General features: G+C 53.5%; 1 protein-coding gene across 5 annotated transcripts in view; it reads right to left on the bottom strand.

Annotated features, from left to right (window-relative positions):
* The window catches only part of STK32B (serine/threonine kinase 32B), a 397,698-nt gene that overhangs the window by 248,645 nt on the left and 121,636 nt on the right, over positions 1-27,417 (bottom strand). For all 5 annotated transcript variants that reach the window (XM_043572988.1, XM_043572987.1, XM_043572989.1 and 2 more), the window contains exon 3: positions 22,712-22,863. In XM_043572988.1, coding sequence (XP_043428923.1) covers positions 22,712-22,863 — 152 coding nt within the window. The remainder of the gene's footprint in view (positions 1-22,711; positions 22,864-27,417) is intronic.

Raw genomic sequence — 27,417 nt, 5'->3', positions numbered from 1 at the left:
GCACAGAGGCAGGGGATGCTGGAGGTGCATATTTGATAGGATGTTCCTGAAAATACATGCACGTGGGAAGCCATTGCCTGCCCTACAGCTAAGGCTATCCTTTTGTTGAGAAAATGTCGAGATCAAAAGGAAGATTCCAGTGAATTTCTACAAGAGAAGAAGGTTAGAGCTGTCACTGGAATATACGGGATTTGTTCGTGTGAGTGGTTGTTCTTCTGCTGGGCACGATGGCATGAGAAGACTTTGGTTCAGAGTCTCTAACGGCTCTGTATCACTGTCACAGACTTGAGAAGGAAACAGCCAACGGGACACTCCGGAACCAATCATTTGGCTTAACACCACAGCGCTTTTGATCTAACCCCCAGTGGGAAAGTCCCGGTCCCTCACAGCCTGGACGGAGCTGAGCCCCTGGGAGCTAAGAATATTCCTTTTGGCCTAGGTAGAGACAACCCAGGTGGCCTGAATGAAGCCTTTGTCCCCAACCCGACCCTAACCTTGTATCCCAGTATCTTCTGATGGTGAGAGCATCAGGAGGGAATTGATCTAAGGCAGGAGGGATTTTCCCCAAGGCCCAAGGTGGAGGGTGAGGGGTCTGTATAGTCCTAGGCTTCCCGAGGATTCGAGCCACCCAGAGGCACACGGTCTACTGTCGTCTCTGCCCCCAGGTCCCCCACGGTCACATCCATCTCTCCACACTCAAACCTCTGAAATCACAACTCAACTAAGATGAAAAATCACTCCTGCCATCACCAGAGCCCATGGAGGCAGAGAGCGGCCAGCCGGAGAAGCCCTCAAGGCTCCAGCCACTGAGTTGGGACCATGGGCAACACCCCTCCTCTTCCATGTCTCCATGTGGCCTGGACACTGACTTGCCTTTGGAGAGAGGGAGGGAGGGGAGGAATCTTGAGAGCCCCACCCCCAACCTACAGCCACCAGAGTTTCCTAAAGGAGGAGGAAGAACTTAGAGCCAAGGACTGTATTCTTCCCAGGAACCAGGAGACTCAGATTCTTGTCCTGCCACTACCACTCATGTGCTCTGTGGTCCACATCCCCTCTCCAGGCCTCAGCTTACCCATCTGTAGCCCATGACAGTCCCAGCCCAGGGCACATGTTCAAGAAGATGTCCAAAGAGATGGATTATGGGAATCTCACCAGTTAACATCTAGGACTCGGTCCAGCTCTCGAGTTCTAGGTTTCTACCCATGATTCTACCCTTTCAGATATACATTTGTCTTCACTGGGCTTTTCCAGATACAGACCCTGAGATAAGGATTCATCCGCAGGTGATTCATTAAGGAGTGCTCAAGGAAAACCAGCAGGACCGGGAGGCAAGGTGACATCAGGCACGTACGGTCCCAGTCTGATGCCACGGGAAGCTCCGGAGGGCACATCATACCTCAGTGCTAGAGAGCTGGGCGCTCACAGGCCTGGGACCATCAGTCACAGGCTACAGGGCCACCGGGGAGGCACTTCTGGCCCTGCAAGCCACCACAGCAACTCCAGGACAAGGACAGCCCTCTGAAGAAGGTTGGAGGTGACGCATAAGGAAACTGGGGGGGGGGGGGCAGACAGAACGGACAAGAACGATCTCAAATTGGGGTAAAGAGCAACAAGATTGGGCTATAAATACAAAAGTTAGAAAGGAAACACAGAATTTGTAGGTTGCAGTGAAGAATTACTCAGTACCTACTGTGTCCCAGCAGTGTGTCAGGCACTGCGGATACAGACGTGGCAACGAAAGGATCTTGTTTCTGTCCTCACGGAGCTTAACACTGAGAAGCAGGCACTAATGGAAAGCGTGACCTAAATGCGTGGAAAGTCATAACAGCGGTTAAGTACTGTAAGGAAGAGGCAAACTCGTGTAGGGAGAACACATAAGAGGGGGGGAGGGGAAACAGGTGATGCACACTCCCTTTTGAGAGAAGAGGTGTGTTCAAGCAAGCACAACCACAGTGGGCAGAGACAGATCAACCCTCCAGGCAGAGGGAACAGAGCGGGCGACCTGTTACATGAAAGACCGAGCGAGAAACCGTCAGAGACCAAACTCCTGGTCACTGAATCGTTCAGGAGGGAAAAACAGCACTAAAAGATCATCTGAACAGATGCATCTGGGGAAGGCGGGGAGATTACGGGTTGCGAAACACCTCTGTCTAAGGTCGGATACACCGTGTATAAATTATTTAATTTATTCATCCCAACAACAGCTTCATCTTTTTAGGGAAAAGTGCAGCTGAAGCCAGAAAGGTTGAATTACTTACCCAAGGCCACGTTGATTCGTAGTAGAGCCAGGATGCCCTTTCCCATTTCCCATGCGCCCAAAGGCCAAGCCCTTTCCACAATTTCAAACCAAAGCATTGTTGCAAGTCGGGGGCATGCTAAGCCGAGGCTAAAAACAAGCTCATGTGTGTGTTTTTCGTAATCGCTTCACTGAGGTGTAATCAACACGTAAAAAGCTGTACACACTTAGAGTACACAACTGGACAAGTATGTGCGTAAGTATACGCCCGTGATATCACCTCCACCATCAGGAACATACCCATGTCCACCACCTCCCAAAGTTCCCTCCTACTGCAACGATAATGATGATGATGATGAGGAGGATGATGGTGATAACAAAGACGATGATGATGTGGGTTTAGAACACGTAAGATCTACCCTTGCGGCAAATTTTAAGTCTTCGACACAGTATGGCTGGCTACAGGTGCTTTACTATGTAGTGAATCCGCAGAATTTACTCATCTTCACGGGTGAAATTCTATCCACTTTGACAATCACCTGCTCCTTTCCCCCTGGCCCAGCCCTCGGCACCATCATCGTACCCTCTGCTTCTATGAGTTTGACTTTTAGATTCTACACGCGAGTGAGAACACACATACTTAATCTTCTGTGCTTGGCTAATTTCATGATAATGTTTTCCATAATGTTTTCCGGGTCCAGCCATGTTGTCACCAACATCAGGTTTTCCCCCGTTGTAAAGGCTGAAGAATATTCCACTGTGTGTGTGTGTGTGTGTGTGTGTGTGTGTGTCCACTTGAACGATTTCTGCTCTGACCTTTATTATTTCCTTCCTTCTGCCAAACTTGGGGCTTAGTTTGTTCTTTTTTTAGTTCCTTGAGGTTAAAATGGTTTGAGGTCTCACTTTGGTCTTCGCATAGACATTTATTGCCGTAAAATTCCCCTCTGACAAAGCTGCCTTTGCTTACATCACCTACGTTCAGCTGTGTTCGCTGTGTTTCCGTTTGTCTCAATATATTCTTTTATCTCCTTTTTGGTTTCTCTTTGGACCCACCGGTTGTCTGGGATCATGCTATTTCACATCTATGTAGCTGCGAATTTGCCTCCCGTGATTCATTCCTAGTTTCATACCATCACGGACGGTAAAGGTATTTCGTATGATTTCAATCTTCTTAGCTTCGTGAGACTCGCTTCGTGGCCCAACATGTGGTCCTCCTGGAGAACGATCTGTGTGTGCCTGGGAGGAATACATAAGTCAGTCCCATGCGGAGCCACAGAGCCGGAAGCTGACGTCGACATCGGCCTCGTTAATTTAGCACCAAGCTCAGGTGTTCATGCCCAAGATGAACAGTAATAGTTGAAGCTGAGCTAACTGACGCAGAGGAGGGTCCTGAAGGAACAGACATCGGGGGACAAAGAGGAACAAACAGCCCTGTGGCTAAAGCGCAGGACCTGGCAGATCCCCCACTCGGAGAGCGTTAAGCACCACACGTAGGGACAGCGCCACGTTTCCCGCCCGTCAGCTTAAGCAACAGAAGCAGGTGGACAGCCACACTGGCTTTCGCCCCAAAGCGTCCTGCACGGGAGAACTTTGCTTCCTTTTCTCGCCCTTCCTCGTACTTTACGACCAGGCTACAATCAGCTGGGAGGGTAAAGTTGGCCCCCCAAGAATCATCAAGCCGCATGTGGACATCAAACAGAACTTTTCCTCGAGCAAGATGCTGGGCTGACAGCTTCCTCGGTGGCAACCACAGGACCGAGCTCTCCCAAGGCTGGCGGCCAGGTGGGAGCAGGAATGCTCGCTTCACCCTCAGACACAGGTGTCCCCCTTGAGCCCTGTCACCTTTCTGGACAGCAAGCTCACACCCCTGCCACTCCGGGATGTCTCAAAGAACACCGTTGGTCTCTCTCCTCCCCACTCACTCCCATCTCCTTGAAAGGTGGGGAGGCTCCTTCTAACTGGTCAGACCCTGACATTCATCCGATGGGTCTCAAAAAAGCAAAAGCCGGTGTGTATCCTCCGTTTGATCATTCCTCCATCCACAGAGTCCCACCGAGGGTCTGGCCTCTGCTTCCTGTACCCCTTCAATACGCACCACCTGGTGTCAAGGGGCCTAGGGGCTCAGTAATTTCAACCCTGCCTGGACTTAGAATCACCCTTTAAGTCTGGGTCCTGGTCAACTGAAAGCCCGCCGAGTGGGGTCCCAGCACCCACAGCTGGTAAAGCCGCCTCAATGATCCGATGCTCAGAGGGACTGTCGGGGCAAGTATACTCAGGGTCTGCCCACCACGACTCTTCCTACTTCTGCGGCTACGTCCGAGCTCACGGATCCCCACATCTCCACGAGCTAGAGGAAGAGGTTCCCATTTTGGCCTCTAGTCCAGTCCAAGCCCAACTTTGCAAACCTGCTTTTCACAGCACCACGTGACGAGGCGCGGGGCTTCTGCCAACATATTAGTAAAGCAGAACTCGTCCATCTGTCTCGGCATCCCTGTGGACCGCTCCGTCATCGCCCCAGCCCTGGAGGGAGAAAAACAGCGTGGGAGGAGCCTGGGCACCGTGACTCGCTCGCAGACCGCGTGGGACCATTTCAACCCCTTCAAAAACAGAGCAGCCTATTTCGGGGAGTCTCGGCCAGTTTCACAGGTGAGTTTAGGTAGCTTACAACATAAATGCGGAAAACAAAATGATAAAAATAGAGATTTGGCACCAAGGAGTTTTAATGTCGAGGAGAAAGCAAGACAATTTTTAACAGGAGACCAGAGAAATACAGATGAAATTGGAGCAGGAAATGAACACAACCACTGGAGAATGAATGTTCGTCAACATGTCAAGAGCTCAAGCACCGTGTCACTTAACTAATGTACATTTAAAATCTAAGAACTAGGGGCACCTGGGGGCCCAGTCGGTTAAGCTTCTGACTTTAGCTCGGATCATGTTCTTGCCGTTCGTGGGTTCGAGCCCTGCGTCGGGCTGACAGCTCAGACCTGGGAGCCAGATTTGGATTCTGTGTCTCCCTCTCTCTCTGCCCCTGCCCTGCTCATGCTCTGTCTCTCTCTAAAATAAACAAACATAAAAAAATTTTTTTAATGAATAAAATAAAATCCAAGAACTGGACATTAGTCCCATTTTACAGATGATACACTGAGTCTCAATAGACTGTCCTGAAGCCAGTGACCTGGGACTCAAATTCAGGCTTGCCTGTCTGGGGGTTCTCTACTGTCATGGCACCACGTGGCCTCTCTAACGTGGTTTAGCTCTGAGCTTCCTTTTAGTCAGAGGGGAGAGGATGACGCACAATTTTCATTATCAGAATGAGGGAACGTTCCAGCTCCTTGGTAAAAGCAAGTATCTTTTTCATGCACTAACTTCAAAAAAGGCATCATTCGGGTAGAGTCAGGGAAGGCTTCACCAACGAGCAAAGGGCGCGGTTTTGTGGTACAAAAGAGAGCTCGCCCGGTGAACAGGCAGGCGTAGGAGGGATTCAGGGACTTGGAACAGCACGTACAAACACCTGGACAGCTGTCTGGAACCACCCGATGCTGGCGCGTGCCTCCGGGGAGTCCAGCCCTGGTGGCGGACCATGTGACGTTACCTAATTTAATAACGTCATAAAGCCTAGTCAGGTTGGAAAACCAAAGAGGAGTGGAGAGAAAATTTAATTTAAAGGAGTGGAATAAAATCTTATTACAGCAGGCTCCACTAATTTGGAACAGGCAGTCTTTCAGCGAGGTAAAACGGAGCATTTCAGGAGCTGATGTATACCGTAAGCAAGAACGGAGGCACCGGTTCAAAGCCGCAGAGCCTGGTAATTGGTTTTCAGATATCCGGGAGTGCACGGTCACATAGCAACAGAGGTAGGCTAATGACAAACACTTAAGATATTCATTAAAAGAGGTCCCCACAGTACCGCTCCTGTCTACACCTTATTAGGCTCTCTACTTCCCGCACGTTGCTGATGTACCTAGGTCCGCCTCCCTGGGGCTCTTTCTGTACAAACAACCACGTTGCATCCTTAATTAAAATGACACTCATTGTGTGCCCCTGACTTTAGCTGGGCCTGGGGTAGAGACGGGTATCACACGCCACGCATCTGAGTTCTACCGCCCCATAAAGGATCTCCGGAGGCTCCAGAGTCCTTCGAGATTAACACCCAGACACAAAACCTGGGACTGGCTCATGGTTCACGAGAAATCGCATTACTCCCAGTACAGACCTTGAGGGTGGGGGCAAAATGGAAATTGTCAGAGTGGCTTAGGCTGATTTTCCCTCTCGCTGCACCTCATATGAAAGTGCGTAACTCGGAGGGGAAGCAGGATTAACCATCTCTGTGTCAACGTGGCGCACGGCAGGAACGTTAAACCAGCCTGATGCCAAGACCTGCCATTTGTGTCTCCCACATGACCTACTCAACCTAAACGCGAAGTGAGGACATGTTGGGTTGTGTGCATGTGCCGTGAAGCCCAAGCTCTTGAACCTGTGCTCACGCTGCCCCTGCACCCAGGGCTTCCTTCTTCCTCTTTTCTGCTTCCTGAAATCCTGCCTCGTCGTTAGGATGGAGTGCCACGTCGTCACCCCCTGGACTGTCAGAATAAACGTGGACCACAGAGCTGACCGTGCTGGGGTAGGAGTGTGGGGCCCATTCCTACCCCGGCTCTTGCCACACTGACCATTCCCCCCCCCCAGGGTGAATTTCAGTGCTTTCTTCTACTTGTCCTGCAGAACCCACCTCAAATATTCAGAAAACCTTTACTGAAATCATGATCAATAATCTTCTAAAAAAGATCAGTCTTACTGGGAATCCGAGACGTGTAACTCAAACAATGTACCATCCAATTCGCTGCAGGGAAGGAGGTGAAGGAGGCATTCCTGCAGACTGCTTATCAAGAGGGTACATGCTAAAACGCAGTTATGGGGGGGGGGCGCCTGGGTGGCTCAGTCAGTTGAGTGTCCAACTCTTGATGTGGGCTCAGGTCATGATCCCGGGGTCACAGGATCGAGTCCTGTGTCAGGCTCCACACTGAGCGTGGAGCCTGCTCAGGATCCTCCCTCTCCCTCTGCCCCTCCTTCAGTCATGCACACACTCTCTCTCTAAAATATAAATAAATAAATAAATAAATAAATAAATAAATAAATAAAAAAAAACAGGGACGCCTGGTTGGCTCAGTTGGTTAGGCATCCGACTTCAGCTCACATCATGATCTCGTGGTTCGTGGGTTCGAGCCCCGCATCGGGCTCTGTGCTGATGGCTCGGAGCCTGGAGCCTGCTTCGGATTCTGTCTCCCTCTCTCTCTGCCCCTCCCCTGCTCATGCTCTGTCTCTCTCTCTCTCTCAAAAATAAATAAACATTTAAAAAATTAAAAATAAATAAGTAAAGAATAAACTGTAATTTCGCAGTATTTTCCAAAAACCTTTCAATCCAGTGTGCTCACTTCTAGGAATTAGTATTTGAAGAAAACCATCAGAGATGCCATGTTTTATAATCACAATAACAGCTAACTTTGGGATTTAACCATTGTTGGGCACCATGCCTCATTATACCTAGAGTTTGTGAGCTCTCCATCCTGAGAAGTGCTCAGGATGACACAGACGAGTATATGTCAGCCACCTTAAAGAGAAACTGACATGAGCAAGAATGCAATGTGCTTTAGACATGGCTATTATTGTCACTCATGTCCTCTGGAAAACAACGACACGTGTTCTACCACGGAACATAACCCAGCAGGACTTCCCCCAGGTGGGATCATGCACTGTTGGTAAATTTAATAACACAATTAACCATACCTCTAGGTCAAGAAAACCAAATCTCTGAACATCTTGGTAATTCTTCAAAAGGCATCTGATGAAATTCAAAATCGATTCCGGGAATGAAAGGATAATATCCTCAAGGCCATCAATGCAACCAAAGACGCGAACCAGTCAAGAGGCACAACTACTGGAAAACCACACTCTGTTGACTTCTCAGTCAATTACTCATTCATTCTCATGATATTTCCGGAGTGAATTCTTTGTGATCAAGTTCTCGTGGCTGAGAAATGATGCATTCATTTTGGAGGAGGAAGTAAATACACAACAGAGCAGATAAATAAACAGGATAGTTTCTGACGGTGACAAATGCCCAGAAGAAAGCGGTAGAGAGTGGTGAGAAAGAGACCAAAGGACTCCAGCCACAGTGGAATCTCCCCACTGCACATTCTCCCTCTCCCTCCAGGGACCAAAGGGGCTCCCCAAAGTTGAGCATGAAAAACCACAGGTCAGTCTACCTACCCTCATGCCTTGTAGCAAAATGTGACCGAGAGGAAGACCAGTGATGACAGAGGGTCAGCCCCGGACAGCAGGTGATCTACAGAGCCGGGCACCCCTACCAGCCCTGCCCTGTGTGATTCGCACAGGGCGACAATGCACCAAGGCCCATCAGCAGTATGAGCTCTCTGCCTGCCACACTCCCCACCTCTCCCTATCGCCCCGCCCACACCCAATCCCTTCATTCATTTCTTACGTGCCCGCCCATGCAGGCATCCGAATGTGTAAGTTCTGACTTGGCATGGCTCTTGGCCCCAAGAACCTGAGGGTAAGACCATCTCTCAAGCCCACTTGTTCATGGTTTCTTCCAAACCAACTGAGGTCCCAGGGGACTGGGTGCCTGCTGCTTCTAAAGAGGTTTGAATGGGGCGTAGGGAGAAACATGTCTGCCTTGGCACCCGCCATTACTGTGGGTGTTGCAGATAATCCTGAAGAAGAGCCATGCTGCCCCAGCCCGACTCCATGCAGAGGAGCGGGCTGCTTGTCTGCCCCGGACGGAGTCTCTGGGACGCTGCCTGCATTCCCCACAGAAGTTCTTCCTTCTTCTTTCTCACTTCCTGACAGCATATCCTACGTTGAATTTCTAAGAGTTGGTGTTAGTGGCTTTAAGCCATTTGGGGGGCAAAACCATAGGGTGGGAAAAGAATGAAAGAAAGAAGACAGAGGGATGGGGGGAAAGAAAGAGAAGACCCTTGCAGAGCGGTACCCGGCCCACAGCAGGCTCTCAACATCCAGTGTCACGGAGGCTGTGGGCCGTGGATCGCAGGTGCCGCCACTGAGATGACCCCAGTGCCTTTGGCACGGCACTGAATGCCGTCAAAGGCGGAACAGGAAGCCCACTCAGTCCCACTCCTATGGCGCTTCCATCCTGATCATCACGAGGAGAAAGACTGGCTTCGACGCTGGCCTGTCTCCACCACTCTGCCCCTGCCCATCAGTCAAACAACAAAACACCTGGTCTCAAGTTCACACCCTCGGCAGACGACAGTACTTAGCCGCAACTTAAGGACAGCGTGTAAGTTTCATGGTATATATTTCCCATTACACGAGAAATCGAGTGGCTGTGAAAATGTTAAGTCTGTAACATGCACGCAAGTGGTCCTCCGATACAAAGATGGCGTGCGTGTGACCGTGAGGGTCCATGAGAAACCAGCACGAGGCCTTTGCTTCCTTCTCCGTGACCTCACAGAGTCAATTTACCCACTAGAAAGTGGATAATCGCTTTGTGGGGGTATTTCAACAACTGCTTTACTGCTTGCGATGTGCCTGGAACATGCCAGGTTGCTAGCATAGGAAGGAGGTCGTGGGGGCAGGGCGACAGCAGCCCAGAGGCTGGAGGAACAGGAATCTGGTAGAAATAGGTTTTACAAATGCCCCATTTCCCTCTTTAGTGTGAGCTAATGGCCTCAGACCTATCTTTCAGAAACCACAGTGGCAAATCAAACGTGCATGCCCTGCCGACCAAAACAATACCATCCTGTAATGAATGAGGGGGGAAATAATTAAAAATAAAAGCGGAAAAAGATTTCTGAGAGCAAGAAGCATTTAAGTGCATTGTTCTACTGCTGTGGCCCATATGCTTTGTGTATTAAACTCAGCATGTGAGGGGGGTAATTTATCATGCGTGCAAAGCGTGTTGCACTCTGCTAGGAGCTATGGGTAAAGACATGAAAAGGCCTCATCCCTGTCCTCAAGGACCCACTGGGGAGGACAGGTGGCTCCCTCCTTCCTTGCAAACTTCCCTCCCTCTTTTCTCTTCCAATCCCTCGAGAATCTGCTATGCCCCAAGCCATGGACTGGGTGCAAACATCCAATTCAACATAACCAATTATTATCAAGCGCCCACATACGCCTAACACTGGTTTAGGGCCTTTTAGACATTCTGAAAAACAAAAAGTATACAAAGAAATGAGCAAACATGCTGACATCAGAGACAGAATATTTCTTTATTTATAAACAAAACAGGACAGCACGACAGGCAAAGCCTGGAGCTACATGAAGCTCACGGTCTGGCCCCGCCTCCCGTGTACGAACCAACGAGCCGCGGACCCCTCTTTCAAGATGCTCCGACGGAAGAATGACACGGCCACACGAGCAGGAGCCACGTGTTGTGGGAACAAGGATTTCTCCTTCTGAGAGGAGGCGCTCGGCAGGGATGGCTCTGAAGGATAAGGCTTTCTGAAAGTGGCTGCTTTTGTAAGTTTGCCGTTCAGTGTATCGACAATCCAGCTAACACGTTGGGCTTCTGAGTCAGCAGCCTTCCTGAAATCCCTTCTTGCACATGCGTCAGATGGACCGGGCTCGAAACACTGACTCTCCACCTTACTGGCCCCGCGATGCCGGGGACGTTACTGTACCCACCGTATCTCCGTCATGCCATCTACAGATCTACAGACCGAGCCCACCACTGCGTCCTTCTTTTTCTGTTTGGCATGGGAAGAAGGTTCACGATCTACTGGAGGGAAGGGGCTCGGGAGGCGGGGAGGGCGAATGAGGTCCAGTCTTGCAGAGGTGAAGCGACACGAGCAGAGAGGAGGATCCGCCAGCACTGTGGAGGCCAGGAGGCAGGCAGGGGGACAATGGCCCACAGAGACCTGGGAAGGGCTCACCCCATGGCTGTTACCCAGGGAACCACAGCCAGAGTCTGAGGAAGGGCAGCGGCTGTGGGCACAGCTTCTTCAGGATCAGCCAGGCAGGGGACACAGTGGTGGGGAGCAGGGGAGAGCAAAAGGCTCGACCTTGACCTTCCGGGGCCCTGGGGGCCAGGATGTTATGTTGTAGGAAGAGATGTGTGGAGACACGATGGTCCCACAGCAGGCATGCAGAGCAGAGGTCTGGCTGGGGATCCAGGAGCAGGAGGAACGACCCTCACGGTTCCTGGGGATGGGCGTTCTAAGAAAAGAGCACCGTTTTGGACGGGAGACCCTGTAAATCCCCACTGTGCCCTCCGTGGGTTGTGCGGCTTTTAAACTGATACTTTCGTTTACTTCCACCCCTCAAACTGCTCCCCCAGCAGAAACACCAACACCGTTTATCAGTAAACACACTTTCCTGAGAGCAGACGTTTATCACAATCTGTTTTCTGGTCTCTACTGCCTGCGCTTCCTTCTTGACTTCCTGGGCACCTGGGGGCACCCGGCTGAGCGGGGAGCACGCACAGTGGCCCTTTCCTGTCCCCTGTGGTTTCTGCCACTGGCCTGGGGCACATGACTTAGCACGAGTGCAGAACACAACACGCTTCTTCAACCACTGACGAGCTGCCTTTGATTTTACAAGTTGGGATGCATTTTCATTAAACCCGTTCTTTTGTGAACTTGAACACATAGTCTGGGTCATGCCTCTCTGCTTGTCAAAGCTGGCTGCGCCTGGGCCCAGCTCTTAGCCCACAAAGCAGCCTGTGGGTTGTCAAAGCTGACTCACGGAGCAGGAGACACAATCTAGACTCCTGGCTGTCAAATGATTAAGCAGCAAAAATCCTTCCTTGACTGAAACCAAAGGTAAAACACTAACACATAAGTATAGGGAAATCAGGGGCGCCTGAGTGGCTCAGTGGTTAAGCGTGGGACCCTTGGTTTCCGCTCAGCTCATGATCTCAAATGGTTCGTGAGTTTGAGCCCCGTGTCAGGCTCCACAGGGTGAGTGCAGAGCCTGCTTAGGATTCTCTCTCTCTCTCTCTCTCTCTCTCTCTCTCTCTCTCTCTCTCTCCCTCCCTCTCTCTCTCTCTCCCTCCAAATAAATAAATAGGAGCCTGGTCCCTACACACTCAACCCCATCAGCTCCAGGACCCCTGAGGGACTTCCTGGACCCCCTGTGGAAACCAAGGGAAAACCAGCGGATGGAGCCCCTGGCTTCCAGTCCACAGCTGAGAAGACTGCAGCCCGGAGGAGGAGAACATCAGTTTCCCAGTTAGTGGATAAGATCCCTTCAAATTCCTTCATGGCTTCAAGCGACGTTGGTGGCACCAGCCAGAAAAAGGAAGGCAGTGCCATGTTCCAGACACTGTCGCCTCTGGAGTCAGACAGGCTGGGCGTGAATCCCGGCTCCACCCCCTGGGAACTGTGGGGCCTGCACAGGGAGCCGCTCAGCTTCTCTGAGCCTCAGTTTCCCCATCTGTAACAATACCTGCCAGGGAGAGCTGCTGTGAGTCTTTAGGGCCATGAAACCCCAAAGCTGCCACCTCCTTGGGGAGCATCCCTGATGCCACCAAGGGATGCCAAATGTCCCCTCACTTCTCAGTCCCAGTGGCCTGAGCTTCCTTCTCAGCGCTTGCCAGAATCTTGAATTACGCATACTTTTATCATTATTTGATTTTTGCTCGTGTCCCCCTGTAGACTGGGGAAGGGAATGTTCCACGCAGGCGAGGTCGTGTCTATTTTGCTCTGCACGTTATCACCAGCACGCCCACCAGACAGGGTCCTGGGGAAGAACGAATAACCCACGTGAAGCACTTGGCACGATGCCAGGTATCCAGCAAGCACTTAATAGATGTCAGCTCTCCGACTCGCCACCAGCATTAACCCCCAGAATAGAAAAAGGTCACCTTCCTTCCCTAGCTACACAAACTTACTCCGGATCACAAGGAGGGGGGTGGAAACATCATGTGTTCAGCCGGTGCACAGATCAGCAAAATAATTCCTGCTGGGCTTGGGGGGCTGAAGTGTTCACCGTTGATTTTGGTTTCCAGGTCAGGGTGGGTCAGTGAAAAACCAAAAGAGCTGGCCACCTATGGCTCTCGGTGTAGGATTTCGGGGGGAGAAGGGGACATTGACCCATGCAGTTCACCCATTCGACAAGTACTTACTAAGCATCTACTGGACGCCAAGACAGGCTTCCGAGTGCCGGAGACAGAGCAGGGAACATGCAGAAGGATGTCCTCCCCGCCGTCCCCCCGCCCCGTGGAGCCAGCCTTCCTTCCCGTGTGCATGTGACGCAGACACGGAAAGCAAGCAAGATAGAGACATCACGTGCATTTTGTGTTGTAAGGCGAAACACGTGCCATAGCGGGTAAAAGCAAGGAAGAGGGCTAGTGGATCAGGGACAGCCAGGGCGGGCTGAGAGAGACTCAGAGAGGAGGTCACGGCGATCAAGATCGGAAGGAAGTGTGCCTGCACGTGTCCAGAGATTGTCCCAGGAGAGCAAAAACCTGGGGTGGCGGGGTGGACGGCCCCCGGCTGGTGGAAGGACAACAGGGAGGAGGCCACATGACCTGCCCAAACGTGAGGAGCTAGAGAGCCACAGCCTCCGACTTAGTTACGCTCCCTGCAGCAGGTGAGTACCCCCCACCCCCCGCCCCGCCACGAACGTGCATGACATCGCAAGGCGGTGTTTGTGTCTCCCTGGGATGTGAACTGCACACACCATTACCGGGCTTTCACCCGCCGGACCTCATCTGCCTTGGCCTTCACAAAGCAGGGAAGGGAGGGAGCTACCGTCCCCGTTTCACAGATGGGGAAACTGAGGCTCTCCAAGAACACCATCCTAGGAGGGGAAGGACTTTTGCCGCTTTCCATTTTTTTGGTCCAGTAATACACCCCGCCACGTTCCCCTTCCTAATTCTCTTATGACATCCCTTTCCCTGAGGGTGGGGCTCGCCACTGACTCATTCCTGTGTGTGAGGCTTACCCCCCGTCCCAGATCCCAGAAGCTGGGTCTGGAGAGGGCACCGGCTTTGCTGTGAGATCTGGGACTCTCGGGATCGCGCTGGAGCCGGCTTATCCCGGCTCACGAGAACTGCTACGTTTTCAGCAGTTTTGCAAGCTGGTCGACTTCACGCTGTCAGCTTGAACTCAGCCATGTCTTAGTCCGTTCGGGTGGCTGTGACAGAGTATCACAGACGAGTGGCTTATAAACCATAGAAATGTCCTTCTCACAGTCCTGGAGGCCAGAAGTTCAAGCCGCAGACAGATCTGGTGTCTGCTGAGCATCAGCTTTCCGGCTCATAGGTTACCTGTCTTTTCACGGCGTCCTCACACAGACGGGGAAGGGGGCTCTTGTGGGGCCCCTTTTAATAAAGGCAGTCGTCTCATTCGTGAGGGCTCTACCCTCATGACTTAATCACCACCCCAAGGCCTTCTCTCCTGCTACCATCCCACTGGGAGTCAGGCTTCAACATACGAATTTGGGAAAGACACAAACATTCAGTCCACAGCACGCCGTGACATCACGGAGATCAGCGAACTCTGCAATGCACGGCTTGCTCTGTTTCCCCGTGGAAACCAGGCTGTCAAGCACTTACTGGTATATTCTTGCTTCCAGTCCCAACGCGGCCTCCTGCTGGCTCTGTAGCTTTGCATAAATTATTTAGGCCCCTAGCCTTCGGTTTCTCGAACTTTAAATGGGGCAGGGTAACGTGCACCCTGCAAGAGGGTGCTGAGGATTAATCAAGATATAATAGGGGGCGGCTGGGTGGCTCAGTCCGTTAAGCTCCCAACTTGGGCTCAGGTCATGATCTCACGGTTCGTGAGTTCAAGCCCCGCGTCGGGCTCTCTGCTGACAGCTGGGAGCCTGGAGCCTGCTGCGGATTCTGTGTCTCCCTCTCTCTCTGCCCCTCCCCCACTGGCGCTCGGTCTTCTCTCTCTCTCCCAAGAATGAATAAACATTAGGAAAAAAAAGGTATAATAGGAAAGGAGCCATGCACCATACGTGATCGATAAAGGTGGTATTACTGATGTTATCGGGCACTGAAGTGTGGGCTGAATTCATAACTCCCGCACACGCCAAGGACACTCCTAACTACAAAAAAACACGTGAGGGGCAGTCAGAGACATGGGCACATGAAGGTGTCTGTTGGGTCAGAAGGTGGGGAGAGCAGAGAACCCCAAAGACCATCAGCAGGTCTGAGGCATGGCTTCGCTCTTCCCATGACCTTGGGCAACCCCCTGACCCTCTGGGTGGATTGCAGAATCCCCCATTCACCCACAGGGATTGTCTGAGACGCCAGGGTCAGCGTCCTGGGCCCAGCTCCTCCCTGCCTGCACCCTGCATCTGCACAGCAAGACCTCCGTCTCCTCACTCCGCCCTCTCCACAGGCCAGTGCCCACCCTCCGGATGTCCGAAAGCAGCCTGGGCCATCCTGCAATCCACAGGCACAACCCCAACTCTGTCCCCTTAAGAAGAGCAACCCTGTGGCCCTTAAACATAAAATCTGGGAAATCTGTCCCCTTGAAAGCACAAGCCGAAGTTACAAGCGCTGTTAACAAATCCAAGAACAGTAAAGTTTGCGAAAAGGATCCAGGACAAGACAGCATCACCTCCTGCCCCCTTTTATTAAGGGAGTTTCCATGGTGATGGAGACTGAAGAAGCTACTGTGAACATTTTCCATCTGCGTGTCCCGGGTGGGCCAGGATATCACCTGACTCCAGCTCACGGGGGACATGAGTAACCTGTATTTTTTAAAGTTATCCCAGGACCCCAAAGGGTAGACAGTGGCTACTCAAGACGTAAGGAAGAGGGCAGGGGAGCACATCAGCCGTGGGCTTGATGTCTGTCCTCTCTCGTCTGCAAGTTCTGTGAAGGCAGAGTGACTCTCCCTCACTGTTCCGTCACCAAGGCGGGCACAGCGTTGGCCGTATTGCATGTTGGCCCTTGACACTGAATGAATGAACTTAGCGAGCCTCAGGTGCTGGGGAGAGGCGTGGCCCATTCCCCAGGCAGCTGGCTGCTGGTGGTAGAAACAGACACACAAGCACACAAATGGGACAGGGCTGTCCTGTGCTGTAACAACGTCCGGGAGGACACCATCTGTGGGCGTGGCCAGCAGTGCCGAGGAGGCTTGATGCCTGGCCTACAGGATCCAAGAGGGCAAGATTTTCTTCCTCCCTGGACCCTCAGAAAGTAAGATAGTACCTCGTACACAATAAGGGTCCAATTAATACCCATTTAATGAGCGGATACTTGGGGGAAGATAAGCAGTTCTCACAGTGAACAAAGGGAGATGGTCCAGGCACGAAAAAAAAAAAAGCATGTGCAAAGGCCCGGAGACATGGAAACAGCAAGACGAATGACAGGTGCCACTAATCAGTAGGTGTGGCTGGAACAGAAACGGACCAAGATGGCAGCAGAGGTTGGCGTCAGCGGGGGAGGCTGGTGCGGTGTCAGAAGCCAGGTCACGAGGTCACGGGGAGACATTCAGCCTGTGGGGTTTGGGATGCCATTGCCGGCTTCTGCGCAGAGATATGCGACCTCAGATTTGCACGTGGATAAGATTTGCCCTGTGTTATAGACTTAACGATTGTGTCCTCCCCGCCCAGTCCCCAGCGGGATGGGATTTGGAGATGCGGCCTTTGGGTCAAGTAGGTCATCAGGGTGGAGCCCTCATGATGGAATCAGTGCCCTTTAAGAAGAAACAAGAGAGAGCGTGTTCTCTCCCCCTCGCCCCGTGTGAGGACCCAGCAAGAACACTGACGGACAGCAGCACACCAGGAAAAAGGCTCTCTCCAGAACCTTCCCGGGCCGGCACCCTGACCGCGACCTCCAGCCTCCAGAACCGCGAGAAATACGTTCTGTTGTGTAAGCCACCTCGTCTGTCATGATCTGTGACGGCAGCCGGGAAGGACTAAGACACGCCAGGAGGGCACAGTGGCGACGGATAACCGTGGCTGAACGGAGAAATGCCGAAATGCCAGTTGGGAGGCTGTAGCAATAGTCAAGGCCAAGGATGATTATTTTTATGGAAATGAGGCTGTTCAGCGAGTGATGACTATAAAGGGCTTTTATCCTTCACCAGAAGCTCCCGGTGGGGGCGGGGGGGGGGTGCTTCCAGTCTCTGTCCTCCCCCCCCCCCCCCCCCGCAAAGTCCTTCCCGCCCCACTGCTTCAGCCAGGGCAGTTCCACATGTAAACACCTTGCACAGTTTCACTTCGGTCGAAGTCTCAACACTCAAAGATGTATCAGCTTCTACTTCAAGTGGCCCTTTCTTGGCTCCGAGTGGTGCACAGAGACCTGTGTCTTGACTCAGTCCGTGGCTACTCAGGGAAGGTTCTAGAAATCCACACTTGCTACGAGGACTGTTTAAAATGGGGCGCCTGGGTGGCTCGGTCGGTTAAGCGTCTGACTTGATTTTGAGTCCGATCTCAGGGTCGTGGGAATGCGCCCCGCAGCGGGCTCCACGCTGCCCCTCCCCCAAGTTCGTGTGTGCGCTCTGTCTCTCAAAACAAAATTTAAAAAAATGAAGTAAAGTAACGTAACTGTAGGTTGCCTGTCCTCATCCTGTCCTGCCAAGACATTCCCACAGTGGCATCAGCAGTAAATTGGGCAGGGGAGTCACTGGAGACATCGTAAATGCCCCATTTTAACAGCTACGCTAGTAAATACAGGCAATCGGGTAAGAGGGAACGGGTTTTGAAAATAGAATGAGGGCACAGGTAAGCAGTCCAAGCGGTGGAGGCCAACCCCAGGGAGCAGGTGCTAAGAACATCAACGCCAACCGAGACCCGAGACCCAGCGGCCGCCTCTCGCCCAAGAGCCTGTGGGCACCTGCTCGGGAGGACGCCCACTGGCCCTTACAACCACCGTAAGACATAGTTATCATTCCTTCCCCATTTCACAAGTAAGGAAACTGAGACACAAAGAAGAGAGTCAGTTTGCTCTCAAGGGCTCCGTATTCCCCTGCCAGGGACACCGCGACACGATTCCGGGACCTGGAAGGCTTCGGCCGCAGAAGGTCATTTTCTCGCGGTTCTGGAGACAAGTCTGAGATCAAGGTGTCGACGTGGCTGGGTTCCGGTGACGCCCTCCTCCCTGTTTGCAAACAGCCGCCGTCTTGCTGTGTCCTCATGGCAGAGAGACACGTTTCATCTTCTAAGGCCACGGTCCATTCTGTCCAGGGACCCACCCTAATGACCTCATGTCACCTGATAACCCCCTGAAGGCTGTCTCCACATACGGTCACACTGGGGGACAGGGCATCAGTGCACGGGCTGGGGGACAGGGGGACACGGTTCAGTCCATTGCAGCCTCGAAGCCTGCAAGAGGCAGGGCCGCCCCAAGAACCCGGGAGGTCAGACCCGGAGCCCAGGTGCCGAAACGCGGCCCCCCCATCTCTTTCCTCCCCACGTCTTGAGGCCTCCCACTCACACACCTCCCGCACCCTCCTCCCCAGTGTCATTTCTCGTCCCCTTTCCCCTTTGCCCTGCCCCAGAGAGCAGAACAGCATCACTTCAGGACCCCCGGACAGCACCCTGGATCATCCCAGGCTCGGGAGCACACAGCCTTCTTCATTCCTCGGACGCAAAACTGCCATGCAAAGAATCCGTGCCCAGCCTTCACCTCACCAGGTCGGGAACACGCCAGCAAGTGAGAAGGGGGCACAGTGAGGATTTCCGAGGCTGCAATAAATTCACCCTCCTCGTAAACGAGATGAAAAGCTGACCTGTAATCGATACAAAGCGGTGGCGTCCTCAGGACCCCGACGAGCAGCTCCACACGGCGCTCCCTTCCAGCGGGGGCCAGAGAGCCAGCCAAACACAGGCCCCGGTCCGAGGGTGTCGGGCAGGGGGCCGGGGCCTTCTCACAGCCGCTGTGGGGTCTGGGCTGACACCAGACACCCCGGGGCTCCGTCCTGTCTCCTCCACTTACTGGCGGTATGAGTCAGTGACCCCACCTGTATGATGGGGACAACACTGTCAGGATGATAGTCGGAAACCAAAGAGGCCGTTCGGAGGACTGCGAAAGTTAAGGAAACTCCTCCAGACATGCTCGTGGTCATTCCCCGGCAGGAGCTGAAAACCTCAGGGCACGGCGGCATGGTCTTGGGTTCGAACTGCAATTCGATGGATTCCGGGAGGTAGTGAGCTGCTTTGAGCCTTGCTCTCCCTCTCTGACAAAGGGAGCCCACAGCCCTCGCCTTGCAGGACGTTAGGACGACGGCAGCCTGCTGACAGGAAGCACAGGTGGCAGGCCCTGTAGGTGGCAGGCACGGTCTCTACCGCTCCCTGGAGCCAGGCGCCAGTCCCCCTCCGCAGGTCTCCGTAGATCCTCCCTCGTCCTCCCTTCCCAGACGTACCCACCCCCTCCCCCCCCCTCCCCCGCCCCACTGCTTCAGGAATGGGCACAGGACCCGAGCCAGGTCAATCCCACCATGCCCTCGGCCCTCTGCTGGGCGGTTCCACTGACAGAAGTCGGGGCAACCCGTGGGCAGCACGAGCCGGGGGAAAGCAAGACGTAGAGGCCACAGGCAGTGGGAATTCTAGACTTCCCGGCTCTACAACCCAAGCGATTCTGTCGCGCGCGCGCGGGGGCGAGGTTCAGTTTCTGCATAAATCCTGAGCCGTTCGGAACTCCGTCCTGCCCAACGGACTGGTGGGCGTGGCACCCCTTTTCACTCGGAGCTCGAAGGGGCACTGCCCACCCATCATCTTTCTACTGTCATGTATTCCCATACGCGCGCACGTACTCTCTTACTGTCAGCGGTATTTCCGTGCACGGAAAGCACGCCTTCGCTGCGCTCGCTCAGTGGATTCTCCAAACAGTCCTAGCAGTAAGCCAGGGCATTTATTATCGCCATTAATGGGACATAGTTCAAGACGCGACTCCGAAGTCCAGCAGCCACTCACTGCCTCTTGCTCCCGATGGAAATGCAACACCACCAACGCCCAGCAACTGCACAGAGCTCCCTCTCTTACCCTGCGCATTCACGTAATCGTGGGGGTGTGACATTTACCCGGGACTCGGAGCACATAAACACAGCGTGGAAAGGTGGTGCCTTCCGAGGGGCTGAACCTAACACGTATCGCGCGTCCAGGCGTCCATCCGACCCCTGCGGTCCCCTGTAAGGAGTCCCCTGGAAAGGCTTCAGCTCAGACCTACCCATCTAAGCACCATTCCCACTGGAAACAGCCCTAAATCGCCCCTGTGCCAGGACACAGGCTAGACGTCTCACTGAACATGTCCGTGGTGGAATGTTATGCAACGTTATGTAACTACTAAAAATCACTTACAAAGAATTTGCAATAATAAGCAGATCACGCCCCTACCGGACTATTAATTTGAGAAAGCAGAACACAAAATTGTCATGCATTCAGTCTTTTTTTTTTTTTTAATGTTTATTCATGTTTGAGAGACGGACAGACACAGAGCGTGAGCAGGGGAGGGGTAGAGAGAGAGGGGGACACAGAATCCGAAGCAGGCTCCAGGCTCCGAGCTGTCAGCACAGAGCCGGATGTGGGGCTCAAACTCACCAACTGCAAGATCATGACCTGAGCCAAAGTCGGACGCTCAACTGACTAAGCTACCCAGGCACCCTGTCATGCATTACGTTCTTATACCAATAACATATATGGTCATACCGATACGAGAAAAGAAATACAAAGAGAATTACACACCAAAATGTAATCCAGGGGAGGTGGGATTCTGAATCACTGTTGCCTTCATATGGATTTTATTTTGTGTGTTTTGCAATAAACGTATGTTGCTTTTCTGATTAGAAATTTACTCTTTAGGGGCGCCTGGGTGGCTTAGTCGGTTAAGCGTCTGACTTCGGCTCAGGTCATGATCTCACAGTTTGTGAGTTCGAGCCCCACGTCGGGCTCTGGGTGGACAGCTCAGAGCCCGGAGCCTGCTTCAGGGTCTGTGTCTCCCTCTCTCCCTGCCCCTTCCCCGCTCATGCTCTGTCTTTCTCAAAAATAAAAATAAACATTAAACAAAATTAGAAATTTCCTTTTGAAAAATTTCCTTCTAGAGTGACTGCAACACGAGGGGGTTCACTGGTTGTTTCCAAATGACTGAAGTGTCTGGATCCCTCCCTGGAGACTTGTACTTGCTACTCAGGCTCTAGCGTGTACCACACAGGTAGGCTTGTCCCCATGGAGATGTGCGGCATTGGCCTGCATGGTTTTCTCAAGCAGGACAGCTGATGTCCCCTTGTTCCATCACCCTTGTTCGGAGGGCTCTGCGCGTGAGACACAACGGACATAATGGGTGATACCGTAGGAGGAAGACGAGCTAGACTCGACTTCCCCATCGGGGGTCACTTAGGATGTCCAATGGAGGTGCAGAATGTGTTTCCTAGAACAGCCTGTTCTGTCCCTTCAACAAAATCCCGCTCAGGGAACCTTGAGCAAATGCCTCCAACACGTCTGCAACCGTGTGAGACTCTCAGAGACGAAGAACCAAGAGATGGCACCCCCTCCTTCAGGGAGCAAGCTATTCCTTGGAAAGCAGACAAGTAAGCCAGTGATTTGGATCCGGGCTCACTGCGGGCAAGGCTGTGCCGGTGGGTCAAGCACAGAGCAGGTGGAGACGGTGAGGGGCACTGAGCTGGCCCGTGGGTTAGGGAAGGCTCCCGCCCCGAGTGACCTCTAAGCAGGATGAAAGTAATGTGCGGGATTTGGTTAGAGGCAGCCGGGGGTGAGATGCACGTGGAAATTTCAGGCAGAGGAGATACCACTGCAAAGACACAGGGACAGGAAACCACGAGCAGGCAGCATTTCTAGGATGCCAATTTAAAGCAGAGACAGTAGCCAGGGAGGGGATGGAGAGAAAGTTCTAGAACATGGATAATGGCAGGCCTTGGGCGCCATATTCGGAACCTGGAGTTCAGCACATCCACACCGGGCAACCCTCCTGAGGCTTTTTTGCCATCAACACTAAGGGAGCTATTTTTTTTAAAGAGTTCAGTTCCCCTCTATTTGGGCTTCTCTTACGACATTCCACGTGTTTTCTTGGAAATACAAAAACCTTCCCTTCGAAATCTATTTTCAACTCTGATCCATCACATAAGAGAACAGAATTAAAATTCAAGTGCGCAGGTGCTAGGGTGCCTGGATGGCTCAGTCAGTTAAGCGTCCGACTGACCCTTGGTCTCGGCTCGGGTTGTGGTCTCACGCTTCGTGAGTTCAAGCCCCACCTCGGGCTCCGAGCTGAGAGCACAGAGCCTGCTTGGAATCTCTCTCTCCTCTCTCTGTCTCTCTGCCCCTCCCCTGCTGACGCTCTCTCTGTCTCTCAAAATAAATAAACTTAAAAATACATATTAAGAACAGCAAGCAGATTCTTCCAGATTTCACGAGAGCATGCACCCCACAAGACAGCCATCGGAGTACACGCTCCGCAAAATACCCCGAAGAATATCCGAGCACAGAAAGTGTCCTCGCTATGCCTCCACCAGGCAGAAGCTTCCCCCGAGCACGTGGCCCCACAGTGAGGCTGGCACGGGAGCCCCGCGTGCGATCACTCACCACAGGTTGACCAGGAAAGGGTGGTCCAGCCCCCGCATGATCTGCAGTTCCCGGAAGACGTTCCGTACTTCATCCCTCTCGATGCATTTCTGCTTGTTCATGTACTTCATCGCGTACATTTTCTTTGTGTCCCGCTTCTGCACGATGCATACCTGGGCAACGGCCAACGGGGAGAACATTCAGGCCAACGTTTACCAAAATGGAAGGAAAAAAAAAAAAAAAAGTCAGCCCCTCCCCACACTCCTCGCTCTGGGCTTGAGTCTCTGTTCCGGAAACTTGCTGGCGGAGCAGGGCTGGCCAGGCCACGACCTCTCCTCTCCGCACCTGTAAGACGAGACCCGGACCAGAAGCACCTGTTGAGCAGGTACTTAGACCGAGCGAGGGCTGTGTGCTGGCAAAGGAGCTGCAGATACAGCCTCAAGGAGCGCCCTCAAGGAGCGCACAGACCGGGAGGACAACAGACAAATGCACCAATGCCTGCAGCCCCCAGAAACGTGGTGTCACTGCCCACCCGCACCCCCGGGCCCTCCCCGCCTCCGTGCGCGCCTCCGCCGGCCAGCCCTGCTTTTCTGGGCTCAAGGATGCTCTCCTCCAGCAGTGCCCGCTTTGCTGCCCAGGCAGCAGACTGGCGACACTGGACAGTCAAGTCCTGCAGGAGCAGCATCCCTGCCCCAGGCCCCTTGACCGTCCCGTGGGGGACGTCTGAGGCTCCCAGAGTCGGAGGGAGAGCTGGTCCACGGGGCACCTGGCTCGATGGAACGTCCCTTACGGGCAGTTTGCTGCCTTTCCTCCCCTGACTCACCTCCCAACCCACCTGCCCCGTGCTGCTGTCACCTCTCCGGTGCCCCGGACTCAAGAGCCTCGGAGGCTGCTCCTGGCGACCCCCAATCTAAGGTGCGTGGGCACTGGGGGAGCGACGGTGGAGCGGGACACAGTGACAGCAGCTCCCGCATGCCGAGCGCTGGACTGCAGGCTGGACGCTGGGCAAACGCTCTCCCTGGTAATCTGCTCGAGGGCCTCTCCAGTAAAGCCTCCAACTTCCCTCGAGCGGGATGGAGTGCCCCGAGGGCACTGATGAGGACACCCAGCGTCCAACGAGCCCCTAAGTGTCAGGACGGACAGTCAAAGCCAGACAGTCTGACTCTGGAGTGACCCCTTACCGGGGGGCGCGGGGGGCTAGTGGGAGAACAGGCCATCAGGGAGGGCTCCCTGGAGGAGTTAGTGCCAGAGGGCGAGCACCAACAGATGGAACGATGGAAAAGGAAGAGGCTTATAGGGTAACGGAGGGGTATACAGCAGGACCCGAATTTGGGGGGATACTATTCAACCCAGTGCAGGTAGCTTCCATGATGATCCTCATTTGTCAGATAAAGGAAGGCTTGTTGACCTCCTCGCGGCTGCAACTCAAACCCAGACTCCGCCTCCCCAGCCGGCACTCCTCACCAGCATGCCTCCTCCCCGAGGACAGGGCACTCGAGACAGAAGGCCTGGGCACCCGGCTCAGGAGCCCGGGGGTTTCTCTGGCACGCCACGTTGCTGGAAAGCGGACTCCTTTCAGCTCTGCCATGCCGTGAATCTGTCCGAGCAGATACAAGACAGTGGGGAAAGCCTGGACTCCAACTCACGCTTCGGTTCTGCCTCTCTGAGCCCCGGTCTCGGCCTCCGTACGAACTGAGTTCGCCAAGCCCACCCTGGGCCACCGGAGGAGGGAAACTACACGCAACTAAATGAGACCCAGGAAGGAGGAGTGCCCGGCATATCAGACGGCGATGAATGTCCCGAATCTTAAGGTCTTAAATAGCACATTTCACGCACCCTCCACCAGGATGATCTCCAGGCACTAAAGTCAGTGACGTGAGGTTGAAGGCCCACGGAAGCTCCTTTCCGGTGAACCTGAAACTATAAAACACGAGGAGGCAAGGGTGTGCCGTGCAAAAGCACCACAGGGCCCCCCGGCTTTGCGGGCATCCTAGCAGAGAACTTCCAGAACCCTGGACACAAGTCCCCGAGGCCCACACGTGCAGGCAGACACGCAGCGGACAGCGGTTCCCATCGCTTACTCCTCCGGTGACGTCTCCCAAGAGACATTCGGCAGGCACTGCTGGGAGCCCCCAAGTCCAGCCGTGTGCATCGGCTGAGGAAGCTTAGGCTGTGGTTAGCTCGAGTCCGTGCAAGGGCCCGGTTCCGTGGCCAGGCAGATAAAGACCTCCGTGACCCTCCTCAGTTACAGAGGGCAAAGGTGCCAAGAGAGGGCCGTCACCTCCTGGGCAGGGGAAGCATGGCTCTCACCACTGCTCCGAGACAGGGACAGGGGAGGGACTGGAGAAGGCTCTTCCAAGTGCAGTTAGAGCCCCAGCCTTCAAAGAGACCCGGGGCTCTGAACAGAGCTTGCAACTGTGACTTTCCAGAACAAGACAGAGAAGGGTGGCCGGCACAGGAGGCTGGGGACAGCTTTGAAGTTCAGTTTCGCAAGCAAACAAAGGGGGGGTCAAGGGAGGAGGCCCTGTCGGCTCAACGCTGATGAATACTCGAGCGTGGCTGTGCCTTGACTCCCTCCTAGGTAAACTGAGGACTTGGGTCTACTCTCTAAGACCTCATAGAAGCAGTCTATGTGCGCTCAGGAGGCTGGACCCAGGACCAGGAGAGCTGGGCTCTGCTCCTAGCCCTCTTTGCTGACCACGAGTGGGACCACCCACCTATCTCTGGCCTCACCTCCTCCTTGGCCAAGCCAGGCTGATCACAACAACTGAATCGCCCCGACCCGGACATCGAGGCTGAAACGAGAGACGTAAGGCAAGGCTCGTGCACCGGGTAGAGATGAACATCTGCTGGGAAGTCACAGACACGCAGAAAGTCTGGGCTCTGGGGCTTATATTCCAGCTCTTTGCCGTGTGACCATGGGTAAGTCGCCCACCCTCCCTGAGCCTCAGTCTGCTCATCAGTAAAATGGGACCTCCAGGACCTGCTGTGAGGACACAGGAAGGGATGTGTCTGAAGGGCGCAGTGTGGTGCTGCACGGCACAGGTGCTGAACGAGATTAGCGTTCTTTACTTCTTTACGGCATTGTAACAAATAATGCTCCTGGGACAGAGACACTCCACAAATGGCAGCTGTTATTATGACCACCAGGCCTTCACCAAAACCACCAGAGGGGATTCACCCGAAGGAAGGGCAGGGGTGCCGGTGGGAGGTCCGGGCAGGTCGAGGCAACATTTCCTCCTCTGGCTGTGGTGGCTGAGTGGAGCCCTTCCCGCGGCAGAGCCAAGGAAGTGGGGACACTTGGGGACAGCCCCCAGGCTTTCTCTCAGGCAGGTGAGGAGACACAGGGGATGGAATCCACAAGACCAAAGAGGAAGGGAAGAACCAGCTCACTTACCGGTTGAGCAGCTATTCTGGACAAGAGATGTCCACACCAAGAGACTGTGTCCTCACCTCCAGGGCCTAGGAATGGGACCTTATGTGGCTAAAGGAGTCTTTGCAGAGATAATTAATCTCCTTGGATCGGGATGGGCTCTGAATCCGACTGGTGTCTTTACAGTAAGAGAAGAGAAGGGAGAAGGCACAGAGGAGAGGGTGATGTGACCGTGCGGGCAGAGCTTGGGGAGGTGACATGTGAACAAGCCAAGGGACACACAGGTTTGCTGACTCCCCCCTAGGAGAGAGGCACATGATGGACCCTCCCTTGAGCCCTCGAACAGTGAGATCCACTCCTGTTCTAAGCTACCCAGCCTGTGGTTCTTTGTTATGGCAACCAGAGGACACGAAATGATCTGTACGTGTCCCTCACGGCCATCCACCTGTGGCTGAGCGACTCGGCCAAGCACCCCTGTGATCCTCACTCTCCCGCCCGTGGGCATCAGGACTGACCGCACCAGGTCTCCGGGCAGCTCCCCAAGGAGCCCAGCAGAGCGTGTGGTCCACGCAGGCGCCCGGTAAACGTGGGCTGGTGGGTGACGGACAGACTGATGCCTGGAATCCAACCCTGAGCCCTGGAGAAAGAGGAGGGGCCGAGGGCACTCAGCTCCCCAAGTCTGTGCTTCCCAGCACCCCACATTCCAGCCCAACCCCGAGGCCTGCGTCCTCTCTACACGAGTCCCTGTGACCAGAGCGATTCCTGCTATTCGGAGTTTAACGCGTGACATTTCAGACAGGAAAATTTCACTGTAATAGCTTCCTAACCGGTCGGTCCCACCTCTGCTCTGATCTCTGCACACGTCCTTCTGCCTAGTGGAGGCTTCTGAAAAATGGGACTCGAAGCCCTTCAAGGGCTTTCTTTCGCCTTCAGGAAATTTTCAAGGTCTGTATCTTGGCATTCCTAGCCCTCCCTGCCTCTGACCCCTGACATGTGACACACACAAATACACACACCACCCAACTGTCTCAAACCCTTTAGAATTTCTTCGAAGAATGCCTCTGCCCCGGCGGCCTTCTTCTTGTCCTTCTTGCCTCCTCCCCTACCGTCTCCCCTGCTAACTCTGCCCATTCATTGCTTTCTTTAGGAAGCTTCCTTTTATCCTTAAAGACTGTATTTAGCACTCTCCCCAATGGGCTCCCGAAGTCCCTATTTTTATCAAGCTACTTGACATGCTGGTTTATAATTCTGTGCTGCTTCTTCATATACTGGATTAGGAATCACATGTGGCTCCACACCCTGGATTACGAACCCTGTGCTGCATCCTACATGGGATTATGAATCCTGTGGTCCT

The sequence above is a fragment of the Prionailurus bengalensis genome, chromosome B1 (assembly GCF_016509475.1).
Source record: "Prionailurus bengalensis isolate Pbe53 chromosome B1, Fcat_Pben_1.1_paternal_pri, whole genome shotgun sequence".
NCBI classification, from domain to species: domain Eukaryota; kingdom Metazoa; phylum Chordata; class Mammalia; order Carnivora; family Felidae; genus Prionailurus; species Prionailurus bengalensis.
Note: the sequence above shows the minus strand (reverse complement) of the source record. Positions and strands in the feature narration are given on the sequence as shown.